Here is a 25,480-nt window from a genome sequence, read left to right on the forward strand (position 1 = left end):
ATTTTTCTCCTCATGCCGGATAAGAAAGCGGGAGTTGCGATCTTAGTGGCACAAAAGTGCAGGGGAAAAGTGTTGGGGAAGTTAGCTGAGACTAAGGGACGCCTGCTAGTCTACAGAATTGCAATAGGCGACAGGACACTTACAATAGGTTCGATATACGGGCCCAATGACGGTGAGGAACACTTTCTTCATTGAGCACTCACGGATGTCACCGACACCACTGATCATCACATAGTTTTGGGCGGGGATCTAAATTTAGTTTTCGACAAAACATTAGATAGATCCTGTCAATGCACTACACAGGTGGGGGCACTTACTGCAGCGGGCAAAGTCAGAATGCGGGATTTAGGATTAACAGACCTTTGGCGCAATCTGCATCCTGGTGAGAGACTACACGCACTTCTCAGCTGTACACCAAACATATACACGGCTTGACTATCTGCTAGTTTCCACTGCCACAAAATTGCTTGCCATTAGTGTCGACATAGGCACTGCCTCACTCTCCGATCATGCCCCGGTTAGGGCCGTCTTCTCCATGCCTGACACCCAACACCCAAGCAGCATTTGGCGCCTCCGAGACTCACTGCTGCAGAGAAAAGCGGTGGTCACCAAAATCCAAAGTGCGATCACTGACTATCTGGCGCATAACAGCAACACTGACACCACCCTTTCCACGCAATGGTCCACGCTGAAAGCAGTTCTTAGGGGTGAATTCATTTCACTCTCGACTGCAGAAAATGCAGAACGTCAGGTTAAGAGAGAAGAACTTACACGGCAGACTAGAGAATTAGAACAAATGCACCGGAGGACAGGGGCCCGAGAATATGGCGGCAGTTAAAAACGGTCAGACAACAGCTCGCAGCACTCGACCTAGATAGAGCAGAGTACGCAGCACTACGATTGCGCCACGCTTATTATACAGGCGGGGACAGGTGTGGGCGCCTGCTGGCACACAAACTTCGCGAGGTCACGCAGCGCAGAGAGGTCCGAGAGATAAGAAGGGGTGATGGTATCACGGTAGACGGAAATCAAGCCATAGCGGAAGCCTTCAGCACATTCTACGCAGACTTGTACAAGGCCGACCCTACTTGCTCGGAGGCAGAGACTGAGTTCCTGGCAGGTGTCCCCCTGCTGGAGTTGACGCAGGAACAAATAGACTACCTGGAAAAAGACATCCGACCAGAGGAGGTAATCTCCGCCATCTCCCGGCTCAAATTCGGCAAGGCCTCGGGACCAGAAGGTTTCCCGGTAAGCTTTTATAAGACGTTCTGCAGCCAAATAGCCCCACTACTCGCTCGACTCTTTACCTCTTTCGCTGAAGAGGGTGCGATCCATAGGGACCTATTGGAGGCGTCTATCGCAGTGATACCTAAGCAGGGTAAGGATCCGGATGAGTGCGGAGCATATAGACCAATCTCCCTCTTGAACGTTGACCTCAAGCTATATACAGGGATCCTCGCCTCCCTGTTAGGACCGTATATGGGGGGCTGATCGATCCGGACCAATTCGGATTTATTCCGGAGCGCCATACCTCGGATAACACTAAATGAGCCTTTCACCTCCTAGAAAAAGCCACGCGGACTGAGGGTGAATACATGATGCTGACCATTGACGCCGAAAAGGCATTTGATAGAGTACATTGACCCTACTTGGAGAAGGTGTTACTGAAAGCAGGGGTAGGGCCTAAATTCCGAAATAGAGTGTTCAATTGCTACAATTTTCCGACAGTAACAGTCCGAGTCAATGGGTGCACGTCTCCCCGATTTGACATCAAACACGGCACCAGGCAGGGCTGTCCATTGTCCCCTCTCTTGTTCGCCCTATATATGGAGCCTCTTGCACATCTCTTGTGCACCGACCCGGAGGTGCAGGGTATCAGGTTTGGGGGAGGCGTCCACATCGTCAGCCTATACGCTGACGATGAGCTGATTTCTCTCGCGAAGCCCCGGAGCTCCTTGCCGGAGTGCATTGCGGTCCTGGAGAGGTTCGGCAGTGTCTCTGTCTTCAAAGTCAATATGCCCAAATCGGTGGCCCTCGACCTCTCCCTGGACCCCTCTACGCGCTCTCATTTACAGGCACTGTTCCCCATACCGTGGACGATGGACACGGTCCCATACTTGGGGATTCACTTAGCACCCTCTCTTTAGACCTCAGTAGGCGTCAACTACACTAAGCTGGGACAGAAAATCTGAAACGAGCTGGGCCGATGGAAATATTATCCGCTGTCCTGGCTGGGTAGAGTGGCGGCAGTTAAGATGACAATTCTTCCCCAAATCTTATACCTCTTCCGAACAATCCCTCTTGCACCACCTCGAGGCTGGATAAAACAGACGCAGTCAGACTTGTCACAATTCATATGGAACGGGTGGAAACCCCGTAAGCGCCAGATCGCCATGCTGGCACCAGAAGAAGGAGGAATCGGGATACCAGACCTAGCGACGTATTTTCAAGCATCCCAGCTCCGTTTTCTTGTGGAATGGGTCAGATGGGAATCTGGGAAACACTGGTTGTTTCAGGATCAGGCTGTAGCGGGACGGACTCTGCAGGAAATCCCCTTTATGAGATGAGAACACAGGCCTCCCAATCTCTACGCATCCCTCATCACACGGGTTCCCCTGGAGATTTGGGACCGAGTTGGGATTAGTCATGAATTCACCACCCACCCTTCCCCCCTTACGCCCATCATAGGGAATCCGGATTTCCACCCAGGGTTGGATGAAAAGGCGTTTGCGCGCTGGAGGCCTGCCGGTTGTCGGGCTCTCCATCACGTCTACGACTCAGAAGGGGTGATTCCCTTCCAGCAATTTCGACAGGAATTTGACCTGCCACAGACGGAAAGGCTCCGTTACTTCCAGGTTAGGCATTGGGCGCTCAACACCGCAGTGAGGTCGGAGGCGGATAGGCACCTGACCAAATTCGAACGCTGGCTGATCCCCCGCACCAACGACAAACAACTGATCTCAGACCTCGATAAGATGCTCATGCAGAAATACAAATACACTTATAATCCGGGCAGGGTGCGCTGGGAGCGGGAGCTGGGGAGAACCCTGACGCACAAGGAGTGGGAGGGAGTCTACTATAGAGCGCGACACTCGGCCTACCACATGGGCCTCACAGATACACTCACGAAAATCACGTCCTACTGGTATTACACCCCCGAACGCCTGTACGAAATGGATAGCAAACAAGATCCTCGGTGTTGGCGCGGTTGCGGTTAGATTGGCACACTGGTACATGTACTTTGGGACTGCCCACTTCTACAGAAATACTGGAGTCAGATATTAGGGGAGGTAGACACACACTTTGAAACAGACATTCCACGCTTCCCCGCATATGTGCTTCTGGGGTTGCCTAACGCGCTGACCTACCCATTGAAATCACGGAGAGGACGATTGATAGCGATTGCACTGGGGTCAGCGGTACAGAACATAGTGGCGCACTGGCGATCTAAACATGTCCCCACATATCAGGGATGGCTACATCGCCTGTGGATGGTTCTGGGCATGGAGAAATTGTCTCTATCTAGAACGGGGGAGGGGCGACTTATGCGGAACTGTGGAAACCATTCTTGTCCTTATTGGCGTCTGAGTTCACGGAGGTGACCTGTCCCTAGTACCTCCGGCTGTTGAGACTGACAGATACCGGAACGGAGCCAAAATCACAGTGACCTGCCAGTGAAGACTTTGTAGGCCCTAGGCGGGGGCACAAGTGGACCATGGAAGGGAGGGTGGATGGAGTTTGAGGAGGGGGTAAAGATAGGAGGGGAGGACGGGGGTTCGGGGTTCGAGAGAAGTTGAGACTGACTACGATAGGCCCTCCCTTCCTTTCTTTTCTGTTTTGTTCTGAGTTGGTTATTGAACTTTTAGGGTGGGGGTCTTCAGGTGGCCGATAAGCCGTAAATGCACACTACAGCGCTTGAAGAAGGAGTGATGGACATTCAGCTGCAGTAATGCAAGATGTCAAGACTACTGGCCTTTCAGCGGGAGGGGGAGTAGCAAGACCTCAGGGAAGCGCACCATCCACGTTATGTTTATGACGCGGCCGGCCCTGGTTGGGTTGTAGGCGGCTTGCTGTGTATAAGTTTGCTTGCTCATAATGTGATCAGGCTTTAGGTATTCCTCAACACTGCTTGGCGGGTCTGCTCCCAGACGGTTTTGTCATTTTTAAAGTGTCAATTTTGTATTACCACCTGTTGTACCCTCAATAAACATATGTAATACTAAAATTCTGTTAAAAAGACTGTACTATAACTATTCAAATGTTACAAGTCCAGTTTTTAGGCGCATTATGACCAGAAGGGCATGTCACATTTGTTTGACCAAGATAGTTCCTTGGTGTATTAATTGGTTTATACATGCAGAAATGAATTTAAAGAGTTAGATTTCCGCCAATGATTTGATTTCCGGCATTTTCTTTTCACATGCCGTCAAAAATTTTACCAAGGCACAGTTTAGTTGAGGATCACTTGGTGCAAAGCAAGCCAGGACAGCCTGCCTCCTGGTTCGAATTCCACGCTGGTTGAATTTAACTTTTAATAATTGTTTCCGTTCTTGTGAGAGTTGTTTGCAGGAGCATAATAGGTGCAGCAGATCTTCCGATGCTGACCAGCATAGGCAGCACCTAGGGTTCACCTTCTCCTTTAGCCAGGGTGGAAAATGCTGAGTGCAAGGTAGCAGGCCAAGTCTAAACTTCATAAAACGAATTTTTGTATACTTGGCGGGTTGTATGATGTTACAACGCGATCCAAAAGATCGCGGTACATCACAACGCATTTTTTACAATGCAAGTCGTTACCACGACCTGCGCTGTAGGGTGCTGGACTTAGGAATAGTAAGATTTACTATTCCAACTCCAGCCTACGTAAAGTAGGGAAGGTGTTGGAATAGTAAATCTACTATTCCTTAGTCTAGAGCGCCCTCCAGCGCAAGTCATGGTAACAACTTGCGTTGTAAAAGACGTGTCGTAATGGCACCGCGGTGTAAAGGCTGTTTACCTACTTGGCATAACTCAAGTTAAAGTACTTCTGGGCTGCTTGCTCACAGTAGGTATTCAAAGTCATCCATCCATGAGACCTTTCTGCGAGTGAGGCTTTGTCCTCCAGCCACGATAGGTGTTTGACTGTTTTCCAGACTAGTTTTTAAGTACACCCGTACTAGTGGGTGTTTCCCACAGTTGGTTCAGTCCCAATTTGTGTAATCCATCTTTGAGGTATCTCGCTGCGGGTGAGGTAGTGTATCGGTTTATCTCTTTTCATAACTGTGCATTTAGTGACCCTCAAGCGGCTTTTTGAAATTTATCCCACGCTATAATGTATGCCCCATGCCTCGCAATAGATTTCTTCTGTATGCCGAATTCGAGCCTAATTTGCGAGGGGGAGGTGTATTTAGGCAGCCCAAATATAATCCTATACGTAGTTGTTACTGTGGAGTCCAGTACTTTGGCGTCTCTTCCTTTCTGGGCTTCCCTTCCGTAAGTAATTGTTGGCAGTAACTTTGCACGGATCACCTCAGCTATGGGCAGAATCAACGGACCTGTTAGTTTGGAGTTCAGAGTTTTTAGGGAGATTGCCAGGGCAATGCCTTTATGCCTGATGCTGTTTCTCTGCACAAGGAATTGACCGCCTTTATCTATCTTTACGCCCAAGAATTTATATTCCGTGGTGCTCTCTATTCGAGTGTTACCCCAGAACCATGCTGTAGGTTTTTCCCTTTCCCAATACACAGCTTCAGAAAAGAAACATAACGCAATACAGAGAAGAAGAAAATATGTTTTCATACAAAATACGAAGACTGGTTTAATAATGTTGTTCCACTTATGCACCATAGCTTATGATCTTCTATGCCAAAGCTGCACGAAACATGGCCCGCTGCAAGAGAACGGCCTTTAATGTCAGACTTTAACCCCCTAGCTGTGGCGGCTATTCTGCGCAGCGCTAAGGGGGAGGCGGCCGCGCGCGTGCTCCCGTACTCGTGACGGAACCTCTCCGTCACGAGCCTCGGGTGGGCTGTGCTTGTGACGGAGTGGTTCCGTCACGGCCCCGCCCGCTTAATAGAAAGCGCCACGTAGGCGCGAAATCAGCGCCGCGCAGGCGCGGCGAGCGGGCTGTGACGGAACCACTCTGTCACCAGCACAGCCCACCCGAGGCTCGTGATGGAGCGGTTCCATCACGAGCACGGAACGAGTTAAAATTACATTCTGACTCGTGAATGACAGGCATTATTATTGACAAGAATTACACGAGACCTAAAGGTCATCCAATCAATGAAAGGAGATGGTGAGCCAAAAAAGGGGGTTCTGGGGCACATCTAGCAATTAAAACATCTGCTGCTCCTAAGTGTTAGCATTTTACTAGATAGGCCTCGTAATGTGTCATCTGATTAGATGCCTAAAATCAACTTGCCCCACTGAACTTTAATCTTAGACCCTCAGAATTAGTAGCATGGTGGGTGATGTAACAATGAGCAATTTTAGCCCCCTACAGATTGTGTGGATTTTGGTGCATTCAACACTACAACTGCATGTACCAGTATTTCCCCTTAGTACATTTCAGCAGGTTTGACCTGGTTACTTTTTTCGGGGTAAAATGTTGTGGCAAATATTTCAAAACTTTTAACTGATCCCGCCGCAAAAAGGAATTTGCAGAGAATTGAAAAAGAACGGACCACCACTCATCAAATGGGCATTGAACTCCGTTGACTCTCCTGTAAGGCTTCTTCATAATGTTATAAGCAAACGCTGTTTGATTACTTTAATTGTCTTATCAATGTATCTGACCTGTAGGGCTCTGTGAGTCTCCCCAGGAGTTTGAAGCAGTACAAGTAAATAAATAAACGAATAAATATATAAATACATCAGAGCAGTGCATTCATAGATGAATTGTGAAGAGGATCCTGATGAGTGGTCAATGGGTGGATCCTGATGAGTGGTCAATAGCTGAATCCCAGTGAGTGGTCAATGGCTGGATCCCGGTGAGTGGTCAATGGCTGGATCCCGGTTAGTGGTCAATGATAAGTGGAATGAAAGAGTAACTGGCATTGATAGGGCAAATAGTGGTTATGAAAATGAATGAGAACACTGGGATAAGAGTGGTGGGGGAGGCAAGTTATGCATCTCATTCTTCCTGCTGCTAATTATTACACTTGCTGCATGAACTGCAATGCTGAGGTGACTTAGAATGTATTATGAAACATTATTTGCATCCAAACCAGGTTTCTTAAAGAATGTAATGTAATGTAATGATGATACTTGTAAAGCGCACTGTTACCCCATCTCGGGGTGTCCTGGCGCTGAAGACCGCTGGGGAACCCGTCCTGGCTTTCCCTGTGAGATGGTCCCTTCTGGGTATCTCCAAGGTGAAACCAGGCATCCCCGGCGTCTGTGGGGGGCCGTTGTAGAGATGAGGCAAGCTTAATGCCCAGAGTTGCCGAGTGTGATCCCTGGTTAGAGTAGGCACCGAGGCGAGAATTATCGAGTCCGTTGACCCTGGTCCACAACCCTGCCGCGTCGGGAATTGAACCCTGGTCCCGGGCCGTTCTCTGCTTCCGGGTCTGCCGCCTCTAACCAGTGAGCCACACCTCTCCGCTCCAAAGAGCCTAGGTATGAAAAGAGAATGCAGATAGCATTAGACTTATACAGTTGTTAGCAATTATTTACAGGTAAAAAGCCTTGGTCTAGAAATTAAGTTCATAATGACTGAAGTGAGGTGCTCACTCTATCTATGGAATAGGAAATAACTTTCAGAATTCAGTATTACTACTAAGATTTACACATGATATCAACAAATTTGAGGCCTTTTTGCGTGCAAGTATTCAACCAGATTAGACCTGATGGATTCATTGACAAAGTCACCTGTGTTACTCCTGCATGTAGCAGGGTTGGACTGGGGCAGAAAAAAGACCCAGGTTCCAAAATAAAAGAGTGACCCCATTACTGAATCAAATAGCTGCAAAATGGGCCCACATTTGCAAATTGGGGCAGTTTTGAACTTGTAAGACACGCTGTATAGAGGTTTTGCGAGGCCCACCATACTATAAACAGGCTCACAAATGACCCAAAAACAGGCCCACACACTGATCTGTCAGACCAGCCCATCAGGCACTGCCTGCTTGCCCTGTAGTACAGTCCGACACTAGCATGTTGTAACACTGTGGGTTTTGTAATGCCGGTTTGGGTAGACAGTCATGTTTCCGCCTAAAGAAGCCACTCAGAATGAGAGTTCTATTGCTGTGGCTGAGGTGCGGAGATGCTCAGGTGTGGAGGGCCTCCAGTGGTGGTGTGAGTGGAGTGTGAAAAGTAAGGGTTATAGGGGTTTGATCAGTTGACTGACGAGTGGGACTGATTGAGCAGCCATATTCTGTTCTTTTAGTAGAAGATGGCCATGCTCTTTGAGTGTGTTTTGAAAGTGGGAGTAGATGCATGAGCTCAGTGTGATGACAAGTAATTAAATTGTAGATTAATGTGGATGAAATAAGATTGATGCAGAATTCTGATAAGCACTCTAGGTCAGAAAGTCATCTCTTTGCCCTGTTCACCCCCATTCTTTGCTGAATGATACTGGTTTTAACTGACTGACTGTACCCTGGGCTCTGCTAACCAGGTCAGGGCCAGTGCTAAGTTTAAAAATGTACATGTAATAGGGTTCACTTACAATTGGCAATAACATGGCCAGGGAGTGCAAACTACCTATAAGTCTCTAATATTAAATAGGGCATGACAGTTTTAAGGCTAGCAGATTTCCTGCACTTGCATGTGTGCACTGCTGAGTGCCTGCTGTCATTTTAAAGGCAGCCTGGCCTTGCAGACTGTCTTTAAAAGTGAAATTGTGTACAATCACGACTTTGGTGGTGTGGGCACTTTAAAAGTGGCAATCTACCCTATTTTTACATATTATGCACCCCAAGGGTCTCCAGTAGGTGTTCTAGAGTTGGGGGTCATGTAATTATGAGCAGGGGCCTTACAGAAGAGGAAAAATTGCCCATTTCATGTTTCCCCATAGTTGATACTTAGCTCCATTGGCTAACATTGTAATATTTTATTTTATGATAAATATTGCTAGGAAAGGAGAAAACTATCATTCAAGGACTTAAAAGATTGGTATTGATATATCCATCAACTTGCCACAGTTGAATTCATCATAACTAGTACAGAAGAGAAGTTATGAAAATGTCTCTTCTGTAAGCCAAATCCAGCCTTCTAGTGGTCTCTGCTGATTGGTCAGTCTTTACAGGTTTACCCAGGCTGCTTTGATTAGGTAAGAAGTTGCCTAGCGGAGAGAGCTCTGCAGCTGGGGAGTATGGGTCCTGAGGATGGGTATGGGTATATCAAACTGAGCTCAAAGAGAGAACAGATCAGTAAGGAATGCCAGGCATGCCCACCCCCATGTCCTGGGCCCCAGCCAGATGGCAGGCTTAGGACAGACATTTTCAGAGGTCAGGGGGAGGAGAGCTAATGGAAAAAAGCAACACTGTGGGTTGGTTGAGCTAACTCATACTCATCTGGAGAGAAATCATCCATGTTGGATTTTGGAAGTGAAGTGCTCTGTGGGACAAGAAGATGCATCACTTTGGAGGAAGTTGTCATGCTTTTGAGGGGCACCCCTTTGTTCCCCCTAAGTTGGCAGGGTATGCCCAGACGTGGGTCCCTTGCTCACTCTACCACTGGATTCAAGATAGCCTGGCTGATGAGGATTATGAATCCGAAACCGATCCCAGAATGCTTGTTTCTGGTCCAGGAAAGACATGGCTTGGCAGTTCGGGCTGGAATGTTCCCATGAGGCACATGGTCAGACTGATTTGCATTGGCCATGTCTGAACTGGGGTGGTGGAGTGACCTAAAGAATGGTGATGTATTAAACCCAGATCAGTTGACTTGGGGTGAGTTTTGGATTTGCTCAAACCCTCCGTCCATCATCCCCTTTGGTATCGCTTTGAGGGGCACCCAGCATCTCATTGGACAGAGGGGCCCGTGCCTGTCGCTAGATAACACAGAATAAATATCTGAGAGCTGCATAGTCTCTCAGATCTGTTGCCTGAAACTATAAGAAAAAGAAGGACTGCCCTGCTGGAAGCTGGGTTTGCACCCAAAAGCTGCACTCTAAATGACTGTGCCTGCTGCACAGTCTGGTACTACCACCCTGGGACTGTTTCTTGCTTCAAGAAGGATTAAGGAGTGGACTCCCTGCAAGCTACAGGTTAACAGAGCCAAGCCCACCCGCATGATTTCCTCAAAGAGTCCCCATCTTGGAGTGTGTCCAGTGGACTTTTATGGATTTGGCCAGGTGCATTGTAGGAATTGTAGTCCAGGCATCCCAGAGATCCTCTTGGAGATACCAGACCTTTGGATTGGTGATTTGGACACTTTGAAGCTACAAGGAAACCTTCAGGAAGCACATCCTGAATTTTAAAGAACTTCTGAGAAATTTGGGAAAAAGCTCCATAAGGTGACAGACCCGACCACGAGAATCAAGCTGACAACATTTAACCACGATCCTGCTATGATTTCAGGTTTATCCCGTTGAAAGCTCTGGACTTCCAGGATTTGACTGGGGCCTCTCAGAAAGTTAAGCCGGCAAACCCTCTCCAGATCTAGCCTACTGTGGAGGGTCAAGTGCCATCGGAAGAAAAAGCTCCAGAAACATTTCTAGTGTTAAGGTCAGATTTTAACTGAGGCCTCCAGTGTATCCGACCAGAGCTCCATCATGGTCAGCCACAAATGTTGACTTTGTCCTGGTTCTAGAGTGGCACTATAGGCCTTTAGGGTATCGATAAGGGGTTGTACCCAGCTAGTGTCACTGGGACCTGGGTTATCAAAGTGATAAGAGGAAGGGGTCCCAGTGATTAACGAACAAATTGCCGAACAAATGAAAATAAATCAACCAAGAAACAAATCTGTCCACATTGTTTTAATCACAATGTGAATGTATATGCCAAATATATACTTTATATCAGAACGAAAGTACATTAGTGGTTTCGCAGTGCCCCAAGTGCTGTGGAGAAACAAGGGAGGGGAGGGTGATCCTGTGAGGATAAAGTGAAGGGAAGGAGGAAGAAATTCTCAAGTGACAATTTAATCAATAGATATGCAACATTTGTCCATACTACACAATATGTGCAGAGATGAGGACCACAAGGTTCAAAGTAGTATTTCCACAAAACAGCATACTCCACATGGTTCAAACAATGAAAGCAATAGGGCGTGGAGTTGATGATACAAATGGTTGTCGACGTTTCGACCCTCTAATATGCAGGTACAGTTGCTATCCTTGCTGTGGGGTCTTCATCAGGACGGGGCTGGGGACACACCTATTTAATATAAATTCATAGATTAACAACGGGGAATATTATCCCTATTTATTCCAAAACGAAAAAGCACATCAGTACCATCATGGAATGGTAGGGGATAAGGTTATTACTACGCCACATAATTAGTATGCGTTAGATAATTGACTAAATTAATCATGAGAGCATTTAAAATGAAACAGCGATAAATGAACAAATTCATTCGCATGATATTGCGGAAGGATAGGAGAGCGGCCAAACCGGGGTCGGTGGCTGCAACTGAACATCTCAATACCCACTAACAATGGGATAGGCTCGGAGTATAGGCAACGGGTCAACTAATGATGATAGTGGTAGACCGAGCGTTGTCTCGGTATTAACAATTAATGTAAACTTACCACGAGGTGGTATTCAAAAGGACGCTGGTTCAGTCTATCGGCGTGATCCAAAGGTGCCGTCAATGCTGACGAAACTAGTAATATTAGATTACAGGGAACATTTAGGATTGGTTTGGATATTGAATAATTAGTTGAGAAAATAAGCAGTCTAAGTTAATAGAGCGGGGAACTTACCACGAGGTGGTATTTAGACGACCCCAATTCAGTCTATTGGCATGGTCCGAAGTACCGTCAGTGATAGCGAAACTGGGGAATATAAATAACTGGGACCTGAGTTTAGCAAAAAAGAGGCCAGCCGCATCACAACAGTAAGAGTCAAGGGTCGGATTCGCACTCACCTAAGAACATGAACAACGCGATCAACATAGGGTCGTGAAGGAGTCTGGTCAAGTCAGACGAAGGCTTCGTAATATTCTAGAAGTGAAGGGAGGATACAATGTTGAAGAGGCCCGTGAAGGGAAGATCGTTTAACAGGCATTCGCATACTTCAACTACCGCTTACCGGTTACGGAGTGAATCACGTCCCGCAACGAGCTGGAAATCGCAATAGCGAAGTTCAGTTCCGGGTATCAAGATATCACCATGGTGATGGGGTCACGTGGTGCGGAGCACCCATGTGGGCATAGTAAAAAGACTACCAGTGACGCTAGAGTGCGGTAATCTTGTTATATTGACTGGATTAAAACACATAACAGTTATTATGTTCAAACAGACCGCGTATTCGATAAAATTATTAATTGTAAATACGTCGCGGAGACACAAAGTTAATGTTTGGGAGAAACGTCATAAATATCCGTGTTGGACATGCAGGAATTTCAAAATGCTTGTACACGGGCTTACATGGTGATTGAAAAACGAGCAAGGACAAAGTCTGATAACCCGCAATTACGGTGATATTACTTAAAATGCAACAAGTATGTCTATGGTCTTCTGCTTTGTGTCTATGCGGGGCCTATATAAAATCTCATTATTCTAGCGGTAGTGGCGTGCTTCTAACGCATGAGAGTAGCATGTCATTCTGGTCAGTCAGGAAAAGAACACATTCACATGTTGTTATATACAGAGGAATTAGCAAATTAAACATCATATGTCACTGCTAAGAAGATGATCCAACATTGGATGTGGCTAGGTTAGAAAGTTACAGCGACACACCAGGGAGTGGCGTACCTCTCACATGAGGGTAAAGGCCACAAATCTTTCTACTCATTTAAATGTTATATTAGACATATAATGCCCACAATACTGATGGATTAAGTAATGGATTTGTACGAATAGCACTTGAGTGGGACGTGGCGTACCTCTCACATGAGGGTAAAGGCCATCCAAAGTCTCACTGGAAGTTGACAGTCACATAAAGAGTCGTGGCGTACCTCTCGCACCAGGGTAAAGGCCACATATGGTTCAAGTTTGTCTTACAAAAAGGTGACAGCCACGTAAGGTTTGATTCAGATAGACGATACAGTTGCCAATTGGGAGAAAGAGCTATCTTGCTCATTGAGCCCATTCTCAATGGAATCAAACCTTAACATCCATTTCAACTCACGAGTATTTAAAATATTGGCGATATTACCACCCCGGGGTCCTAAGGTAGCTTTTTCAAGGATTACCCATTTCAAACTATCCGGTGTGTGACCGGCCGTGGAGAAATGCTCGACCAAAGGTGCACCTTGTGCTTGGCACCTGATCCTACTCATGTGTTGAAGGATCCTTGCTTTAGCTTTCTGCTGTGTCTGACCAATGTATATCATTGAACATGGACATAGGATAGCGTATATGACGTTTGATGAATTACAGTTGGTGTGTGTTATTAGCGGAATTTTGTGATCAAGGTAAGTGAATTCCTTAGTTTGAATGACACTGTCGCATGCTTTACACTGGCCACATCTGAAGTGGCCCACAATGGCAGGCAGATTCCAAAGAGTTGCGACCGTAGGGTCATCCATAGTCTTCAAAAAGGAGCGAACTACATGGTCTTTGACACTTCGGGCTTTTTTGAACGCATGTAGTGGTGGGTTAGATTGCTTGATGTCATCTGATATTAATTCCCAGTGGCGGTTGATTATGCGTTTAATTCTGTTACTTTGGGTGTTAAAAGTAGTGACGCATACAATCCTGCCTTCCTGATCATCCTTATCAGTTTTAGGGGTGAGCAACTCCTCACGAGGATAAAACCAAGCTCTTTTCCTAGCCCGCTTGATTCGTTGTTTGGGATAGCCTCTACTTAGAAGTCGTTGTTTAAGTTCTTCTGATTCCGTGAAATAATGGTCCTTGTTGGAACAGTTCCTGCGAATTCTCAAGAATTGCCCAAACGGTAAATTGTCACGCAGAGCTCTAGGGTGGTGACTGTTATAGTGTAGTAATGAATTCCTTTCAGTAGGTTTGCGGTAGAGTGTTGTTAGTAGGTGGCCCGAACATTCATAAATGGTAAGATCCAGGAAATTAATTCTGTGGTTATCGGATTCAATGGTAAATTTGAGGTGTTCTGATTGATTATTTAGCCAACCAAAAAACAGCATCAATCCTTCTAGGTCTCCATTCCAGATTAGCAGGATATCGTCTATGTACCGCATCCAGAGACCCAACTGATCTCATCATCATTCAAAGTTTGATTTGATTTGATATATTTACCACCGGGCTGTCCGCCACCGGTGGAGCTCCTCCGAGTAGTCTTAGTCTAGGGTAGATCTCCAAACTTTCTGCCATCTGTAGGTTTTGTTTCGAGTCACTCGTTCTCCGTGCAAATCAAACTTTGAATGATGATGAGATCAAAGTTCTAGGTAAAGGACTATCGTATGTTCCCACCAACAACCCGGATACTTTCATCATACGCACGGAACTGGTTCAATTCTTTCGGAAGATTAGGTTAAAATATTTCTTCCGTAACTCTGAACCCACCAAACAACCATCGGTCACTGGGCTCAGACCTCCCTCCACGTTTGTTCCATTCAACAGCACAATGTCGCACAAAATTCTCGCTTATGAATCTGTTGTCATGAAAGATGTGTTACAACTGTTGGGAACAAAGTCATTTACCAAATACAACACCAGTAAAAATGAGAAAATGGCCTTGCAATTGCTTGCCCATAATGAGAAACTTATCATCAAACCTGCTGACAAAGGCGGAGCAATCGTGGTGCAGGACGTCACCGCTTATGAGTCCGAAATTCTAAGACAATTGAATGATGGAACCAGCTATCAGCAATTGAGATCAGATCCCTCAATGACTATTGCCCGCGAGATCTTGGAGCTAACCCAAGCGGGTCTTGAACAGGGTTTTCTAACAGAACTAGAGTTCAATTTCTTAAATAAGAAGTATCCACGCCTTGCAACTATTTACACACTACCTAAGATTCACAAGTCCATGGTAGCCCCCCCTGGTCGTCCAATTGTCTCGGGTTGTGGCTCCATGCTTGAGCCTCTGGGAAAATATATCGACTTCTTCTTAAAACCTTTGGCTGAAGACACTCCTGCATATCTACGGGATACTATGCACACCATCAACCTTATCGAAAACTCTGCATTTGATGCCTCACAGCAACGACTTGCTACCTGCGATGTTGTATCCCTCTATACATCTATTCCCCAACATGAGGCGTTAATGGTCATCACACGCTGCCTGCACCAACGCCCGGCACCAGTCCAAGTACCAACCGAGTTCATTGTTGCCTTATTACGCATAGCCATGACAAAAAACTTTTTCATATTCAAAGACAAGTTCTATATTCAAACATCCGGAGTTGCAATGGGGGCGCCCTTTGCTCCGGATGTTGCCATTTTGTACATGGCAGCCTTTGAGCAGGATACTATCCTCAATCAAGTCAACCCGTTCAGAGACCAGTTGGGTCTCTGGATGCGGTACATAGACGATATCCTGCTAATCTGGAATGGAGACCTAGAAGGATTGATGCTGTTTTTTGGTTGGCTAAATAATCAATCAGAACACCTCAAATTTACCATTGAATCCGATAACCACAGAATTAATTTCCTGGATCTTACCATTTATGAATGTTCGGGCCACCTACTAACAACACTCTACCGCAAACCTACTGAAAGGAATTCATTACTACACTATAACAGTCACCACCCTAGAGCTCTGCGTGACAATTTACCGTTTGGGCAATTCTTGAGAATTCGCAGGAACTGTTCCAACAAGGACCATTATTTCACGGAATCAGAAGAACTTAAACAACGACTTCTAAGTAGAGGCTATCCCAAACAACTAATCAAGCGAGCTAGGAAAAGAGCTTGGTTTTATCCTCGTGAGGAGTTGCTCACCCCTAAAACTGATAAGGATGATCAGGAAGGCAGGATTGTATGCGTCACTACTTTTAACACCCAAAGTAACAGAATTAAACGCATAATCAACCGCCACTGGGAATTAATATCAGATGACATCAAGCAATCTAACCCACCTCTACATGCGTTCAAAAAAGCCCGAAGTGTCAAAGACCATGTAGTTCGCTCCTTTTTGAAGACTATGGATGACCCTACGGTCGCAACTCTTTGGAATCTGCCTGCCATTGTGGGCCACTTCAGATGTGGCCAGTGTAAAGCATGCGACAGTGTCATTCAAACTAAGGAATTCACTTACCTTGATCACAAAATTCCGCTAAGAACACACACCAACTGTAATTCATCAAACGTCATATACGCTATCCTATGTCCATGTTCAATGATATACATTGGTCAGACACAGCAGAAAGCTAAAGCAAGGATCCTTCAACACATGAGTAGGATCAGGTGCCAAGCACAAGGTGCACCTTTGGTCGAGCATTTCTCCACGGCCGGTCACACACCGGATAGTTTGAAATGGGTAATCCTTGAAAAAGCTACCTTAGGACCCCGGGGTGGTAATATCGCGAATATTTTAAATACTCGTGAGTTGAAATGGATGTTAAGGTTTGATTCCATTGAGAATGGGCTCAATGAGCAAGATAGCTCTTTCTCCCAATTGGCAACTCTATCGTCTATCTGAATCAAACCTTACGTGGCTGTCACCTTTTTGTAAGACAAACTTGAACCATATGTGGCCTTTACCCTGGTGCGAGAGGTACGCCACGACTCTTTATGTGACTGTCAACTTCCAGTGAGACTTTGGATGGCCTTTACCCTCATGTGAGAGGTACGCCACGTCCCACTCAAGTGCTATTCGTACAAATCCATTACTTAATCCATCAGTATTGTGGGCATTATATGTCTAATATAACATTTAAATGAGTAGAAAGATTTGTGGCCTTTACCCTCATGTGAGAGGTACGCCACTCCCTGGTGTGTCGCTGTAACTTTCTAACCTAGCCACATCCAATGTTGGATCATCTTCTTAGCAGTGACATATGATGTTTAATTTGCTAATTCCTCTGTATATAACAACATGTGAATGTGTTCTTTTCCTGACTGACCAGAATGACATGCTACTCTCATGCGTTAGAAGCACGCCACTACCGCTAGAATAATGAGATTTTATATAGGCCCCGCATAGACACATAGCAGAAGACCATAGACATACTTGTTGCATTTTAAGTGATATCACCGTAATTGCGGGTTATCAGACTTTGTCCTTGCTCGTTTTTCAATCACCATGTAAGCTCGTGTACAAGCATTTTGAAATTCCTGCATGTCCAACACGGATATTTATGACGGTTTCTCCCAAACATTAACTTTGTGTCTCCGCGACGTATTTACAATTAATAATTTTATCGAATACGCGGTCTGTTTGAACATAATAACTGTTATGTGTTTTAATCCAGTCAATATAACAAGATTACCGCACTCTAGCGTCACTGGTAGTCTTTTTACTATGCCCACACGGGTGCTCCGCACCACGTGACCCCATCACCATGGTGATATCTTGATACCCGGAACTGAACTTCGCTATTGCGATTTCCAGCTCGTTGCGGGACGTGATTCACTCCGTAACCGATAAGCGGTAGTAGAAGTATGCGAATGCCTGTTAAACGATCTTCCCTTCACGGGCCTCTTCAACATTGTATCCTCCCTTTACTTCTAGAATATTACGAAGCCTTCGTCTGACTTGACCAGACTCCTTCACGACCCTATGTTGATCGCGTTGTTCATGTTCTTAGGTGAGTGCGAATCCGACCCTTGACTCTTACTGTTGTGATGCGGCTGGCCTCTTTTTTGCTAAACTCAGGTCCCCGTTATTTATATTCCCCAGTTTCGCTATCACTGACGGTACTTCGGACCATGCCAATAGACTGAATTGGGGTCGTCTAAATACCACCTCGTGGTAAGTTCCCCGCTCTATTAACTTAGACTGCTTATTTTCTCAACTAATTATTCAATATCCAAACCAATCCTAAATGTTCCCTGTAATCTAATATTACTAGTTTCGTCAGCATTGACGGCACCTTTGGATCACGCCGATAGACTGAACCAGCGTCCTTTTGAATACCACCTCGTGGTAAGTTTACATTAATTGTTAATACCGAGACAACGCTCGGTCTACCACTATCATCATTAGTTGACCCGTTGCCTATACTCCGAGCCTATCCCATTGTTAGTGGGTATTGAGATGTTCAGTTGCAGCCACCGACCCCGGTTTGGCCGCTCTCCTATCCTTCCGCAATATCATGCGAATGAATTTGTTCATTTATCGCTGTTTCATTTTAAATGCTCTCATGATTAATTTAGTCAATTATCTAACGCATACTAATTATGTGGCGTAGTAATAACCTTATCCCCTACCATTCCATGATGGTACTGATGTGCTTTTTCGTTTTGGAATAAATAGGGATAATATTCCCCGTTGTTAATCTATGAATTTATATTAAATAGGTGTGTCCCCACCCCCGTCCTGATGAAGACCCCACAGCAAGGATAGCAACTGTACCTGCATATTAGAGGGTCGAAACGTCGACAACCATTTGTATCATCAACTCCACGCCCTATTGCTTTCATTGTTTGAACCATGTGGAGTATGCTGTTTTGTGGAAATACTACTTTGAACCTTGTGGTCCTCATCTCTGCACATATTGTGTAGTATGGACAAATGTTGCATATCTATTGATTAAATTGTCACTTGAGAATTTCTTCCTCCTTCCCTTCACTTTATCCTCACAGGATCACCGCCCCCCCCCCTCCCTTGTTTCTCCACAACACTTGGGGCACTGCGAAACCACTAATGTACTTTCGTTCTGATATAAAGTATATATTTGGTATATACATTCACATTGTGATTAAAACAATGTGGACAGATTTGTTTCTTGGTTGATTTATTTTCATTTGTTCGGCAATTTGTTCGTTAATCACTGGGACCCCTTCCTCTTATCACTATAGGCCTTTAAGCAGTATAAATTGGTTAACCTTTACAAATTCATATATGCGGTTCCCTACATTGAATTTTTGTCATTTTGGTGTGTATATGTTCATAAAAATATGTACTATTTTTATAAATCGGTGTGGTATTTTTATTGTTTTGCCTTACTTGTTTGATGTATTGGTGTTTTTGAATGTTTTGCTCTTCTGTCTCCTAAGTAGGACCTGACTTCTCATTGTCAGCTACCAAGGGTTGAGCAAGGGAAAAATATACTGAGACCTTTACTGGACTCTATACCATGTTAGTGGACTTATTACTAGTGGTAGGTGCATACTTACCCCTACCAATAATCCACTTTCCAACACTCTGGGCCTGCAGCACAGCTCTTCAAAGGTATTCAAGGCAAGATGACCTTGGCCAGGTGGGGTAGACAGTGCAGTCAGTTGCATCGAAGGTCATCCTGGATCTAAAGGAATCAGTTCTACTGATGCCCTTCCTTACCTGTGACAGTCACTGCGGTATTACACACAAAATAACTGTTTTTGTCGGACTGGTAATCTTCAAACCAACCTTGTACCTTCTCATAACGATTTAATTTATCAATCACGTCAAACTCCACGTCTTGACAACAAGGGAAGGTATTTTCTTTACTGACTTTTTCTCTACCATTTTTTGTAATCTAAAATTCTGGTCCAATCAGTCAGAATGAAACCGTGACAAAATGCACCATTCAAAATGCTCTAGGGCCTGAAGGAAAGGACTGGAATGAAATTTGTTGCCCTGGGTGGTGAGGGTTCTCTGGTAACCCCAGTAACCTTCTCTGTGTAACTACCTGCACAGCTTCAACCTTGCTTCGCAACATATTCTCCATCTTTTCTGAGAACTTCTTCACCAGCTCCAAACCATCCACTTCCTTGATCTTCAAGGACGGCTCCACATCTTTGTATTTCTGTGAAATTAGAAAAAATCAAGTCTTGTTAATTTATCCATTTATTTATTTATTTGCAGTGTTATAAAAAAAAGTGGATTATATTACATTGATTTAAAGTGTGATCTAATTGTAAGAATGCAGTGGTGAAAGGCCCAACATTCTTGAGTTTGTCTTTGAATCAAAGCACTCCAGATTCACGCAGATGGTGAACGGAGACAGTACCTACAAGCTAATCTAGACAAACCCCCTTACTCCCACCTTAGAGGGACCCATTAACTGAAGACCACATCACTGTTCGACCAGTACCTCCACCTGCTCATTGTTTACTTAAGAAAATAGCACCGTGAAGGACTCAAGTGACAACATAGGGGCACTATACAAACACCAAAATAAATATATACAGTGGTTAGTAAGTGCTACGTAAACATGCAAGTGCAGTCTTGAGTAAAATCACAACTTTCCCTACATGGTATCCTACATGCCTGAGCCCACCAGTAGAAATTCAATTATAATGCCCCTACTCTGATTGAACTCCACTGGCAGACCGTGCCAGCCTGCATCATCTTCAAAACTAATGGCCAGCCAAACAGACATGCACACTTATATTTCTCCAACCCAGGTGTGTTGAACAGCCGGGTTGGAAAATAGCTGCGTGCATTAGACCAGTCTGCTCAGGCCAATATAGGCGCTTCTCTCATTGTAGCTACAGCGTGAGAGCAACGTCTGGATTGGGTGGAGAGCCTGTGCTTTGGACCATGGACCGTCGGGAGGAGAGCTGGAGAGGAGCACCAAGGCGGCCGGAAGCGTCTGCGGCAGGTAAGTCTTTTTTTAAATTGTATTTATTATTATTCTCAGTGGCGGCTCCTCGTGGGAGTGCTGCGGGGCGGTGGGGCGGGCGGGGGAGGGGCAGGTGGGGGTAGTAAATTCCAGCTTACGGCCACAAGGAGTTAATTAAATAAATAAATAAATAAATAAAATTACATTGCGCGCCTGCAACGCCAATCGGTGATGCAGCGTGCGCTATGTAATTCGTTTTATTTCTTTATTACTTTACTTAACTCCATTCGGCTGTACGCCAAAATTTACTACCCCCCCACCGCCCTGCAGCACTCCCAAGAGGACCCGCCTCTGATCATTCCCCTAACCCCCACCCCCTGCGCCGCCCCTATTCTTTAGAATGGTGGCCCCCACTGTGTGCAACCTTATGCAGTGGCCTGCTGGCCAAGAACACACTGTAACAATGTTCACCTGAGCAGCTAGTGAGTGGCTTAAAATTGGTCAGCATTCGTGTGCTTATGCTAAACTGAGCTTTAATGGGGAGAAATGTTCCTACAGCAATGTGCACAAAGCCTCAGATTCTCTCTAACGAAGGGTGCATGGTGCACATGGAAAAATCTCATCTACCCGTGTGACTTTGGGAAAGGACTACAGAATACCCTCTACCGTGATGAGTGGAGGAGTCAGTGAAAGGCTCCCTCATTAAGAAGGCATTGAAGCAACCCTTGAAATCCATGGTACACCCAAAGAGGAGGATGGACAATAAATGACACCTCCTGGGAGGCGTACATTGAGTAGCTGCCTCCGGTGGCAACTCTGCCATGGGCAAGTTCCATATGGGATCATTGGCTGATCTAGCCAGGAAATCCTTAACTGCTTCCACTAAAATTTGGGAATGTGCATTTTTATTTGCACAGGCATTAGAGCCGCAACCCCATTGAACAACTCCAAAAGAAAGGATTCAGTGACCCTTTCCATTAAACTGCTATCAGCGACCACCCCAGAGGCAGAGATGAGGTTTCTCATCACATGATATGCAGCACTGCAAGGTGAAGACATAAATGCATGCACACTCATGCCTTAAAGGCTGGGCATCTGGCACTGTTAAGGAGGCTGCAGCTGGTGAACTTCGAAAGAGGTGGGGTTGTGGGCTCCTTCCCCGCCCCATCCCCCGAAAAAACATTTCAAAAAATACAAAATGGTGCATTTCGCAGCACAACTTTCAAATAAGCTCCCTAAACCCCACATCGTTTACAGGCAGTTCTGGGAGGTCACCCATGACATATTCCAATGCATTCGCCATGTTACAAGCAAGCCTGGCTGGAACACTTGAACAGGTATGTCACTAAAGATAATAAAATCCTTCTGGCACCAAGGACGTTACATTAGCAATAGGTGTATATGGGAACAGTTCAGGGGGAAGGGGGGCAATGATGCATAACTGGGGCCTTTACCTCTGGTCCCCTAGGGCAATCTTACCACTGGACACAAACAGAAAATCATCCACATCCCTTAAGCACTTAACTCTCAGTGTGGCGAGGCAGAGCAATCAAAGGTTTACCCAGGACATGATGAGGGAATAGACGCTCAGAACCCAGCAAAGCACCTTCACATCACTTAATAAATGTATGTCCCACCAGAGATTTTTCTTTCAAAAATAATTTTAATTCACAGATAAAATCTGCGCACAAAACTACAAAAGTACATGTTGGAAGCCAGACCTCTCCGCAATCTCCAGAACTAGAACTCTACCTATAAAGTTGTCTCTCAAAGTTAAACAATGTAAAGCTCTTTGATACTAACTTTGCCACATGGCTGAACAAGACAAAGCCCCATTCTATGGTGTCTGCCACAGGTTTCATAATGTGAAACTCCTCCCTGTGGTATATTGCACTATGGTCAACAACCACTGGTCGCCGGTTCCTGACGGCCAAGCGTGCATGCGCGTACAGTACTCTTCAGCTGCAGCGGAGCGCTCAGAGACAGCGGACACAGGTGAAGGCATGGCGGCTTCTCTGGTGTGTCGCGTTGAGCTAGGGAATCATGGATCCGCTCTACGGCTCCTGGACGGCTGAGAGAAGCCACGCTGACCCACAAGAAACCCAGATTCGGCATAGTCACATGAGACTAAAGGGGGACTACCATTTTAATAGCAGCACAATGGGATCGCAGGCCCCCAAAGTTACTTTAAGGAATTAATACTTCAAAGGATTGAACTTTGTATCTACTTGATTCAATTCAGTAGACTTCCAGCATTGGGTAGTCAAAGGCGTGTATGTCAACAAACACTACAGTCGACTGTTTCCTGCACCAGTGGGTGCCTAAGGCTCTGGATGAGAAGGAAGGGAGCAAGCACTACACAAGTAGGGTTTATAAGAGCTTCGAAATCCTGACCTGCTGCACAGATTTCCAAGGGCTTGGAGTATTCAGTTCATTTCAGTCTCACCAAAATATCTCATGAATACTCTCCGGGTTCTAGGGGGTGTAACTAGGAGCACAGGGGCAAAAGGGGCTGGTTACAGGTTCCCATTGGTGCAGAGCTTACTCCTAGGCCCAATGGTAGATGGGCATGTTTGTGCCATGTCTTTGATAGGTCTTAGTCAGTCCCACAGAGCCCAGTGAGAGGACAGTAGGCACTTCCTCTCTGTGGGCCCGATTCACAGAACTAACTTAAGACAAAATCCTAAACGTACTACCATTTTAATATTCACAGAAGACACTTACTCATTTCGGTATTCACAGAAGTTAGGAGTCCTAACTTTAGGACTCCTAAATGCCTTCTGTGAATACCGAAAGTCTTAAAGTTAGGACTTTTCTTAGTTTAGGAGTAGAAAAGTTAGGAGTTCTAACTTAAGGACTCCTAAATGCCTTCTGTAAATACCAAAAGTCTTAAAGTTAGGATTTTTCTCAGTTTAGGAGTCCTAAAGTTAGGAGTCCTAACTTTACTACTCCTAAACTGAGAAAAATCCTAACTTTAAGACTTTCGGTGTTTACAGAAGGCATTTAGGAGTCCTAAAGTTAAAATATCGGAATGAGTAAGGGTCTTCTGTGAATACCAAAATGAGTAAGTGCCTTCTGTGAATACCAAAATGGTAGTGAGTTTAGGATTTTATGCCTAGATGCATCATGGGTTTTTGCATTCGCAAACGGTGCAAATCGCAAAATTCGGCCATTTGCGAATGCAAATTCCGTTTTTGGGATGCATGAAGCATTTTGGTTTTTTCGCAATTTTAGAAATCGCAATTTTATTGCGATTTCTTAAATTGCGATTGCATTTAAGAAATCGCAATTTTGCGATTTTCTTAAATGCAATGCATGATTACTTTAGAATTGCGAATTCGCAATTTGGAAGGGGTAAATTAGCATGAAGTTGAACTTCATGCTAATTTATAGAACACTTTCAAACATGCACTAGTTGCATATTTGAAAGTTTTAATTTACACACACACATGTCCTTGGGTCATGTGTGTGTGTAAATTGCACCTACAGTTCAATTTCAGGGGTGCAGGGAGGGGTTCTTTGAACCCCCCTGCACCCTTGAAATTGCATTCACATTTTGCGAATCGCAATTTGAAATTTGCAAAATGTGAATGCCTTCCCATTGATTCCTATGGGCCTTTTGGCCCATAGGAATCAATGGGAAGGGTTTTCCTTAATTGCGATTCGCAAATTGTGAATGGCAATTAAGGAAAATTACCGAATCGCAAAATAATTTGCGATTTTTTTGATGCATAGCATTTTGCGATTTCTTAATTGCGATATCTTAATTTTCGCAATTAAGAAATCGCAAAATATTACAATGATGCATCTAGGGGTTCGTTCTGTGAATCGGGCGCTCCACCTGACCTCAAAGTCACGCTGAGGTCTCAAACCTTGTGAATGAGAAGACCCTCATGTTTCAGCGTCATGTCCACTGAGGTAAAAATCTAGGGCCTCATTTATGAGAAATGACGCATCGCTGTGTGAAAGCAGCGATCCGTCACTTCTCAGTGCGCACTACTTGCGTCATGATTGATGCGTCATATTTATAATATGACGCATCATGTCGCAAGGAGTTACAGATACGTCAGTATTTCTGACGTATCTGTAGGCGCAAAAGTGATGCATTGCTGGAGAGTGCCACAAAAGTGACGCAACTCCAGCAATGTGTACTTTCACATGGGCAAGTCCCATGTTGTTAGTGCCTGCGTCAGTCTTACGCCTGCCATGAAGCAGGCGTAAGATTTTGACGCATTAGCGGCCAAGAAATGGCGCAGTGAAATCTTATAGATTTTACTGTGTCACTTCCATGACCCTTTCTTGCGTCAAAACACCCCCCTTGCATACATTATACCTGGCGTAGGTATAATGTGGCGCAGGGGTTTACAAAGTGGCGCATCTACCTAGATGCGTCACTTTGTAAATATGACGCAACAAGGCGCTTTTTTATGCCACTGGTGCGTCACAAAAAGTGACACACCGGCAGCGCAAAAGTGACGCACAGCCTCATAAATGAGGCCCCTAATATATTGTGACTGCACACAGGAAAGAAACAAACACAGGAAAGCATGCTCTCCAGAGCCATGCAGGGGACATTTGTGTCCAATAATTGTTCTTAATTAGGTATAAATTATAATTCAAGTACCAACTTTAAATATAGAATGGACATGAAATTATTTTGTTCCAGAACATTAGATTGCAAAAAAATACATTTACACATGTGTACTTTAATTGCCAGTGTTTCAATTGTGCTAAACATTTTTTTCTCAAACATGGGCTTGTGATGTTCTGAAAAATGCAGCTTTTCATTTTAAGCAAAGAAACAGATTTTCTAAAACTAAAG

The 25,480-nt window shown here is 45.1% G+C and overlaps 1 protein-coding gene across 1 annotated transcript in view; it reads right to left on the minus strand.

Annotated features, from left to right (window-relative positions):
• LOC147668214 (voltage-dependent calcium channel subunit alpha-2/delta-4-like) overlaps window positions 1-25,480 on the minus strand; it is a 987,093-nt gene that overhangs the window by 693,477 nt on the left and 268,136 nt on the right. Inside the window, exon 3 of the mRNA XM_086948696.1 lies at window positions 19,783-19,899. Within this exon, the coding sequence (XP_086804822.1) occupies window positions 19,783-19,899 (117 nt within the window). The remainder of the gene's footprint in view (window positions 1-19,782; window positions 19,900-25,480) is intronic.

This window comes from Lissotriton vulgaris, unplaced genomic scaffold (assembly GCF_964263255.1).
Source record: "Lissotriton vulgaris unplaced genomic scaffold, aLisVul1.2 SCAFFOLD_214, whole genome shotgun sequence".
Taxonomy (NCBI): domain Eukaryota; kingdom Metazoa; phylum Chordata; class Amphibia; order Caudata; family Salamandridae; genus Lissotriton; species Lissotriton vulgaris.